A 10138-nucleotide genomic window follows, 5' to 3' on the forward strand; every position below is an offset into this window, starting at 1 on the left:
ACACTGTTAAGTTCCTCACAGGTGACCTTCTCCAAGACAGAGGTTTTCTCTGTGCCATCCTAAATCTGAGACACAAACCTTTAATTAGCTTTTGAATTAGATTAAAAAAAAAAAAAGAAAAAAAGAGAAGTCAACAAAAAACCCTCATGCCCCACACTTGCTGCATAAGTTCAGGCAAGTGATTAGCGTAGTGTCTCTTTCCTGAAAACGACTCTGTAATAAAGCAGCCCTTAATCAACCTACCTGTTTAGATAGATTTACTTTGTAAGCTATCAGACTGAAGATTATCTGTTTTTAAAATCAGCTGCATTCTTAGTGTCCTTTGTGTTAGGAACATCACATAAAAGAAGGGGACTGAAGAAATTCCTAATTTTTTTTTACATCTGAATAACTGAGAATGGCATACAGAGATTTTTCAGCTTTTGAGAAACAAACCAAAATGATTGAAAGAATTTTAAGTTTTCACTTTAAGTAAATGTGGATGAAATTCCTTATATGATTCTTTATGAGGTTTTAAATTTGTGAAATTACATACCACGACATCAGTCACAATTCCTGTTATTTTTGTTAAGAACAGTTGTTTCAATCCCATGTCCTTCAGTAATGAATTGTCTAGAGAAAAACATATCCACAGATTTCTTGGGATCAAGAAACTCTTAATGATGTCCCTGAAATTATTTGTGGATTTAGATAATCATTATTGGTTTGGATCAGGCCTAAACAGCCAATGAACAACGTACAAATACGGTCCTTTCCTTTCAGACCTTACCTGCGGAAGTCAAAGAGCTCTTGAACCGTACCTAAGGTTACCCTTTTCCTCTGACTGATCAGTTGTGCTGACGTGTGGTGACAGACGCTTTGTTTCTCCTTAGGCTTACCATCAATGCTGAGTGCCAACTGCAGCTGCACAATTTCCCAATGGATGAACACTCATGTCCTCTGATATTCTCTAGCTGTAAGTACTGCTTTGAAGATTTGTTGCTGTGTATGACTAGCATGCAGAGGCACAAGTTTAATTTTGATTTCTGTCATGCTATTCAACTGTATCACAACAGATACAGGAGGTTTAGGTTTGCTTAAATATTCAGGGAAATTTTGTTTTCCTCTCATGCACTCCTGGTCGATAGACTTATGCCATGAAGTCATCTGTAGATTTACTGTGTTATTTTTGCCATCCTTTTTAGTTGATACTATAGTCACATTTTCATCAGGAGCAGATATTCATAACAGTCTGTGCTATATTAATCTGTACAATCATGTGACATGCAAATGAGAATAGAAATCACAGTTTTCTTGTGGAGGTGCATAGCTCGGGGACATGCCCAACGACCCCTGAACATCTGAGTTTATAGCAAGAAGCGTGGTAATGCCTCTCTGTTCCAGAATAAAAATAATGGGTGTAACTGCTGTAAATCTCATTTTCCTTTAATGGCTCAGCTTATCCAGCACTCCCAATGTTGTATTCTATATAGCCTGGTTGGTCTATTTAAAGCATACCTAACAGACAAAACAAACACATTGGTGAAACAGATGGGAAATAGAAGCCAGAGTAAGTCAATGTTGAAGTCCAATATTACTCTGAGGAAAAGTTATTTTCGTGCTGATTTATTTGAAAAAGCTTCAGAGCTGTCTGCTCATGGGTACACCTGCACTGTTTTGTGTTCCAAAGTCACGCAGTGCAAATGTTCTACAAACATTTTTAAGTGGGTGTCCACTAAAGATTTATCTTTTGATAAACTCCAAGACTCAGGACCTGTCTGCTTCAGAAGTGTATGGGAAATGTACTGGTTTGTCTTTCTATTTAGAAAACAGCATTTTCTCCACCATCTCCTAAAAAGAGATAGAAGAATAACACCATTTAATGTCTTCATAATATATATGCTGTTGTGATAGTAGAGTACTGATTTCCATTTATGAATAGTATACAAACAGTGATCCTCAATCAGAAACCAGATTTGAATTTCAGCTGATGGAGGATGTATTCTTCTTTTTCTCCAGGAAAATGTTTTAAAAAAAATCTGCCACTGTAAACATCTCCTTTTCCCCCAAAGCATTATTGTTAAGTTGCCATTTTTTTATGATCTATATATACGAGTGAGCCTGGGCAAAAATACACGCTGATGTATTTAATTCTGATGTATGGAATATATGCATACTCAACTGAACAAGAGGCAGGCAGCTCCTGAATGAGTTTTCCTGCTAGTGAATGCTTCTCACTGAACTATATGCAACTCAGCTATCTTTAGTGCAGCATAAAATATTGCCTTGTGGCAATCTGCTGTTGACTCACTGAGATACTGGGAAAGGAGTGTGTGATCTTAAAAATTAAATCTCAGTCCAGAGATACTAGTTAAATCTACCACATAAATTTCATAGGTCCTGTGCTAGCAGTATCCGAAGAAGGTGAACTCTAATAAACAGGGAAATTGTTTCAGATCTTGTGATCCCTAATAGCTAGAGACTTGCTGAATGCAAGTAAGTTATGCTCTGTGTTTTTTATTTAAAGTGGGAACTTCAGAAGGCTCTGCTCCATGGCAAAATTTTGAATACATCTTGACTTGCAGAGGTTCTTCCTAATCTAGATCTATTAGCTGAGAGACCTTCTGCCCTTGAAAACACTCATGTACTACAATTACACATGTACTACCATCTGTGGAGATGGAAATTACATAGGATCACGCAGAAGCTGAATGTGTCTGTTTTTGTGTACCTTCCGGATGGAAAAACCCATGGAGGACTATTAAAACAATGTTTTATATTTTTGTCAATGTTTTTGGTCATGTTGATAATAAGGGTTTATTTCTTTAGGATCATACTGAATTGTGTTCTTTTCCTTGACCACCTCTAGCACTGCTATTACCATAAGAGTAGGATACCTCCTGTGTGATTTGTTTGTTTCATAACTCTGTTGTATTTTCAGTGTTGCGTATACTTATAGCAATCTCAAGACATGTGGCACTTAGTGGAACTTATGAAGTGAATGTCTGAGTGAACACTTGAGTAATTTATTACTGCCTACTATGCCAAGCTTCTGAGGGGACAAGCTGAATATGGATTCCAAGATGTATGTCTTTGAATAAAATAAAAATGGTTGTAGAACCCTCAGCACAGCTCCTCTTTCTTCTACAACCCTTTCATTTATTCCCCAGCACTCAGACAAATCACAGTTTCCACTGTAGGCAAGCAAAAAAAAAAAAAAAAAAAAAAAAAAAAAAAAAAAAAAAAAAAAAAAAAAAAAAAAAAAAAAAAGCACTAGTTTTGGAGAATATTCCCTACATCTCTACACTCACGGAAACAAGAATAATATTTGAAATTTCTTACTTCCTATCTAAAAGTCCCTTGATATTTCACAAACATGATACTAATGTAAAAAAATTTATAGAGTATTTTCCTCTAGTGCCAAATAGTTCACATCCTAACCCTGCTGTTGCTCTGGGAACAGATGATATTCCTTTGGTGGAAATACTGAGCTCTGCTTGGTCTAGTTGCCAGGATGAACCAGGAGAAAACAGCAGCTTATAAAAAAGAGACCACTTCAGTGTTCTAATGGTGATTACCAAAACCTACCTACTCCCTCCTGTGGAAAATCTTGTTCAAGAACAGTGCCCAGAGCTCTCTTGTCTCTTTTATAGGAGTTAGAAAGTATTGAAATACTTTGAAAGCTCTTTACTCTCTATGCAAGTTTTTATGTGCTTCAGGTGACATGATGAATGAATCATCTGGCATATTAAGGCACATGTGTCTGTTGCTGCTGTACTTGCATAGATGTGGGGTTAGCACAACGCTTATGCGAAAACTTGAGCCCAATGGCATAATGCAGGGCAGCTATGCAATTCAGCAGCTCTTTCCCAGGCTGTGTAATGGATTGGTTTCATCAATCACATGTGGCAAGCAGGATTCTTTAATACAACATTGGCACCAATGCCAACACATAGTTTGAGTATGTTTCCCCGTGAATGTGAAGAAAGAATCAATGCTGTGACTTGATCCCAGTGTAACAATCTTTGATAGATTTTTCTCAATACGATCACATTTTCTTCATATGGTTTTAAAGTACTATATAATACTGCATAAAAATATTCTGTCGGTGTGGTTCTTCCTTTGGGTTAATTTATCCTCATGAGTCAAGGGAAGCTGCTGTGCTATTTTTGGTACTGAAACAGTATATTAGACCATCTTGGTTATCTCTGTTCAGCGGTGATTTGAGCGTTGTGGAAATAATTTCAGGATTCTGTCATAAAATGTAGTTTATTGAGGTAGTTGAGATTCACATAAATATCATAAGGCAGAGGAGTTCTTCTATATGAAGAACAATGTCACCACAAGAATAAACAAGTAAGACACAGGCAACAAAATGCAGGCTGGAAAAGAAAAGACAGGAACAATTAATTGTGGAACTCCTATCATAGGATACTGTGGGTCCCATAATTTTACAAGGATTCAAAAGTGTCACTCCATACCAATAGCCACTATTTTTTCTTTTTTAAAGGAGTAGGAGCATTTCAGATTAAATAACAGGCAGAAATGTCTGTATGGCTACGTCACTTGCAAGAACTGTTTTCCATCAGAGTGGTCACATGACCTGCTGGCCTATATGGTTTTGGTTTTCTTTTATCATCCACTGGTGGGATGATATTTATTTTATGGGTGGTTGAATTTTTTGGATTTTCTTAATTTGGGAAGACTAGGCATGCTGCCAAATAACATGAGCATGTTTGCATCCTCACCTGCACAACAGCTAATTTTTTGAGCTGTTCGTTTTTTTAGCCCAGCACAAACCTTCACTTCCTCTCCTCATCCACATGCTGAAGATGAACTTAAATTTGTGGCATTCCTTCAGGCAACAGCATATGACAGCCATACCAAAATGAAGCTGACAAACCCATTATACCTTGTTTAGAGCATCTGGTCAACTAACTTTTTAATTATGTGAAAGGAGCTTTATGGTAAGACTCTGTGCTAGCTGCATACCTGATGTCTGAAACAATCTTCAGGCTTTACCAGATGCCATAATATTGACCTGCAGTGCAAGATGCAAGAATAAAAATAGTATGATTAAAGTGATTAATGGGTTTTCGTTGCTTTGTTTTTCTTGCTGCTGTTCAGATCAAACTTCAAACACTGTTGTTGTTTTTAAAAAGCAGGTCTTTATTTAGGCAATATGAATTATGACATTTTTTGTAGCTAATTTCTTGTCTTTTCCCTAGTGAGATCTACAGTGTCCTGAGTTGCCCAGTACCAGATGATTGCTGCAAGGCAGGGAAAGGTGGGCATGCCCAGAATGCAATTCCTACTGCACTAAAATATGCACACACTAAAACGCTAAAATATGCATACAAATGTTCATGAACAATACATGTGTTTTCAGTTAGTTGAAAATAGGGGAAAGCAAAATTTCCAGCTATTGGTGGTCCAATTTGCTCAGTCAGGTCTTAAAACATGTCCTTTTAGCCTTCTAAAAGTTCAAGCGGTTTTTTTAAAGTGATGTACAAAAGCATGCAAAGTAGTGCAGCAAAAAAGTAAGGAAATGTGAAATGCATTTAAAAGAAACTCATCCAAATCTAACATAGAGCTTGAAAGAAACAGAAACCATCTTTCTAAATTTAAACTCAGTTCAATCAAACGTTACCCCTTTGAACATGAAACCTCTTTTGGATATGAATCAGTACTTTGAGCTTCATATAATTAATTTTCTAACAGAACTAGCTGTGTTCACCAATTTTAATATGTTTCTCCTAGCGTAGTGAAGTAAATGTTGGCTTTGTGGAATGAGCTGTGCTTTATTTCATCTCATGTATCATCAACAGAATCATTTGTAAAGTCTGAGGTCAGAATTTTACTCCTGATGAAGAACAGGCCAGAAGGAACACTACTCAATGTTCATATCTTGAGAGGAGTTTCATTAAAATGCTGGAAAGGCATTGCAATGTGAAGAATGAGCTTTAATTCACATCTGAACTTCCCATCTGTGCTCTATGTAATGGGCTGAACCAGATCATGAGGCATCAACGGAATTCTTGATTCAGGTTTTTGTGACGAGTGTATTTTAGCTATTGTAGCTTTTTCCTCTTCTAGGAATGTAAAAATTAGAGTACTGTTATGCATCTATCCTTCTCTTCAGAAGGCTGTATTTTTCAGAGAGAAGTCATTATAGAGACCTCCCCAGTTAACCAGGACTGTTGATAAATGATGGAAAGTGGCTTGGTGAGCATTTCCATCAGCTCCCCCAGTACTCTTGTGTGGATTCTATCTGGCTCCATAGACTTGTGTGCATCTAAGTGGTGCAATAGGTCGCTGACCTTTTTCTCTTGGATTATGGGGGCTTCGTTCTGCTCCTCATCCCTGTAATCCTGCTCAAGGCACTGGACATTCAGAGAACAACTGGTCTTACTGTTAAAGACTGGGGCAAAGAAGGGATTCAGTATCTCAGCCTTCTCCTCATCAGAAAAGGTCCGATGAGGTGGTCACTGTTTCCCACCACATCCAGTAGAGGATGGAGATTCTCCTTCGTCCTCCTTTTGCTGTTAATATCTTTATAGAATTTATGCATTTGCTGTCTTTTACAGCTGTAGTTATGTTAAGTTCCAGCTGGGTTTTGGCCCTTCTAATTTTCTCCCTGCATAACCTCACGAGATCTTCATGGCTTTCCTGAGTGTCATGACCCTTCTGCCATAGGCCATAGACTTGCCTTTTCTTCCTCTGTTCCTGGCAAAACTCTGTTTAACCAGGCTGGTCTTCTACCCCACTGGTTCATCTTATGGCACACCGGGACGGCCTGCTCCTTCTTGAAGGATGTCCAACCTTTCTGGACTCCTTTGCCTTTCAACGCTTCCTCCCAAGGGACTCTGTCAACCAGTCTCCAATACAGGCCAAAGTGCCCTCTGGAAGTCCAAGGTGGCAGTTCTACTGATTCCCCATCATAGAGAGTCAAATATTTATCCAATTCCTTGACCACACACTTCTGTAAACTCACTACTACTGTTCTGTGTGCTATATATTTCTCGATACCTAAGAGACACTGCATTAACCATCTTTCAGAATTTTATGACTATTATATAACCATGCCAAGGCTCATAAAAATGTTACAAATTAGTTCGCACTAGAAGTTCCACTAATTTTTATCTAATTTCTCCAATATGATGTGCTATATATCTACGAAACTGGTCAAATTCATACATGGTATAAGTATATTCACTGTGAAGTTACTCTTTCTAAATATAATTTATGGGGGATTCATGCCAAACTAGTGCATGCTGTAAGTATTAGTGTGACACTATGTTTTCTGTTAGTCTTCTGTCTCACTGCTCAAGGTATATCAGAGACACCTTTCTAAACATTTACAGCTGTATAATTCAATGCTGATTCCAAGTTTATACAGTATGTTGTGATACAAGAGTAATAGACAATCTGAGATTAGATCTGACAGCCACCAATACACAAATTATCATCTCTGTTTTGTAGAAAGAGCAGTGAAACTTCCCTGAGGTTGAAGGTTACCCATTGCCTTCTTAGTGTTGAAAAGTAGATGGCAGTGGTCAATTCATATATTATCCCTTGCTCTTCTGTTCCTCACAAAGAGCAATGGATTTGGCTTAGTAGCAGACCAAACGTCTCTCTCCTTTTATAGCAAGTCTTGAGATTTTTCTCCATAAAATTCAAGACTCTTCTGGAGAGGCAGCAGCTGCCATTACTTTCAGCAAAAATTGAGACCCTAGAGTAAAATTACAGCAAGTGTTAATTAGGGAAGCCTAAAATGCTTAATTCGTGATATCTTGGGTGCTGCAAACTCTTCCAGAGACTCTCTGGATTGATGGTAGGCTATTCCAGGAACCTGGTATCTACCCCAGTTTCGCAGCAGTCATCCAAGGAACCTTGGTGTCCCCATTTACCCTGCACAGTTGCCTGAGGAAGATGGGAGGCCTGTGTCATAGCACAAACTCTCTAGGCAATCTGCTGTAGAGCCAAAAGAAAAAAAACCTCTTATGCCGGTATCTGAAGATTAGGTTAGGCAAGTATATATCAAAGATAGGACTGCCCCCCAGCTCTGACATACATGTAAACAAGGAGACTGGAAGTCCTAAAAATCCCAAGTGCAGTCTACCTTCTCAAAATAACCAGCTTTATTTTTCTAAACTTTATATTAGCAAGATAAAAAAAAAAAATAAAGCCTACCAAAAATAGTTTTAGAAATAACAAAACCTGCCTGTGGGCCGTTTTTTTTTTTTTTTGACAAGAATATTTGTAGTTGGCTAAGTTATGCTTATAGTGTCAGGAGAAAATAAGCAAAAATGCTGAAGCAAGGCAGGTGGCTGGTTGTGTGTCTGACAGCTGAATGTATCAGCAAAAGGCCTGGAGTCTCTGCCATGTGACAATCATTGTTAGTGCCCAAGATTTCATCACAGATCTTACGATATTCAGTGTTTACTTGAAGCCAAAACCCCTTTAAGCATGTTATCACGTACCAATGTGAGCTTTCTTTCTTTTTTCTTTTTTTCAACAAACATTTGACAGTGCAAAACAAATGCACCACAGGCAGGAAGAAAACAACTTTCTCCTTCAAATGTAACATAATGCCTATTATATGCTACATTTTTATGTTATTGTCAATTGCTTGTTTATATGATAACTGGTCTGCAAATGAATCTGATCTTTATGGAGAGGTTGATCCATAACTTGTAAACTCCTGCAGCCCTGCATTGGTAACTGCTGACATACAGAGCTCATGTTTGTGATGTACACAGCATCAAGAGACAGTCACACTCCTTTGCATCGTATTTTTTAACATGAGAAGGAACGACTGGTTTTGGCGCTCTGTGGGTATTGCATCACAGGACAATGTAGCCATGTTGTACCAGCCAGCTTGTAGCCATCAATGACTGGCTTGTGGATACAGATGGTTACAAGCTGTTTAGAAGGGACAGAGGAGGAAAGAAGGGTGGAGGCATAGGCCTCTACATCAAGAAATGGATGGATTGTGAAGAGCTGTCCCTGGAGAATAGCCACTATCAGGTTGAAAATTTGTAGGTAAGAATTAGAGATGAGGCAACAAAGAAAACCTTGTGGCTGGTGTCTACTACAGGCTGCCTGATCAAGTGAAGCCTATTGATGAAGCCTTCTTACTCCTTACTGCTTGATGATGCTACAGGAGGCTTCGTGCTTGCAGGGTCTTGTCCCGTTGGGACACTTAAACCATCCCATCATCTGCTGGAAAAGTAGCATGGTGAGCAACAGACAATCCAGGGGACTTCTGGAATTCATTGAAGAGAACTTCCTAAGCCAGGTATAGGCAACCCTACCAGAGACAATGCCATACTGAACCTGATGACCACCAATGCAAGTGAGCTCATCGGCGATGTCAAGATTCAAGGCAGCCTAGTCTGAAGTGATTACGCACTGGTGAAGTTTGCAGTTCTGAGACATAAAAGTCAGGTGAAGAGTAAAGTCAGGACCCTGAATTTTAGGAAAGCAAACTTCCAGCTGTTCAAAGAATTAGTCAATAAGATGCCCTAGGAAACTGCCTTCAGCTACAAGGCAGCAGAACAGAGCTGGCAGGTCTTTAAAGACATTTTCCATAGAGCACAAGAGCTGTCAATCTGCAGGTGTAAGAAATCAGGAAAAGAAGGGAAGAGATGGGCATGGCTGAATGGAGACCTGCTGGTCTAAAGGGCAAGAAGGAACTGCACAGGCCATGGAAGCAGGGACAGGTATCCTGCAAAGAGTGTAGGGACACTGCCCGGTTGTGTGGGGATGAGGTCAGGAAGGCCAAGGCACAGCTGGAGCTGAACTTAACAAGGGATCCAAAGAATAGTAAGAAGGGCTTTGTTGTGGTTTAGACCTGTCTGGAGACTAAGCACCACACAATCACTCTGTTTCTCCAGGAGCAAAATATACAACAAGCTACTTAAAAGTCAAGACAAGGAACAAGGGAGGACTTAATCACTGTTTTCGGTCATGGGCAAAAGACAGACTTGACTTGGGGAAACAAAATCAATTTAATTCAAAATAACAAAACTGCAATAAATCACCAACTGAAATCAGAGTAGAACAGCAAGAGAAACAACTGGCTCTTAAACGTATCTTCCCCCTACCCCTTCCTTCTTCCCAGGCCTGGCTTTGCTACCTCCCCCCGCATCTTGAT

At 39.0% G+C, this 10138-nt stretch overlaps 1 protein-coding gene across 1 annotated transcript in view; it reads left to right on the forward strand.

Moving 5' to 3' along the window:
* LOC104489246 (gamma-aminobutyric acid receptor subunit gamma-3-like) overlaps positions 1-10138 on the forward strand; it is a gene marked incomplete at its 3' end in the record, with an annotated part of 106423 nt that overhangs the window by 1800 nt on the left and 94485 nt on the right. The window contains exon 2 of the mRNA XM_010131388.1: positions 873-955. Coding sequence (XP_010129690.1) covers positions 873-955 — 83 coding nt within the window. The remainder of the gene's footprint in view (positions 1-872; positions 956-10138) is intronic.

Source organism: Buceros rhinoceros, unplaced genomic scaffold, assembly GCF_000710305.1.
Source record: "Buceros rhinoceros silvestris isolate BGI_N320 unplaced genomic scaffold, ASM71030v1 scaffold282, whole genome shotgun sequence".
NCBI classification, from domain to species: Eukaryota; Metazoa; Chordata; class Aves; order Bucerotiformes; family Bucerotidae; genus Buceros; species Buceros rhinoceros.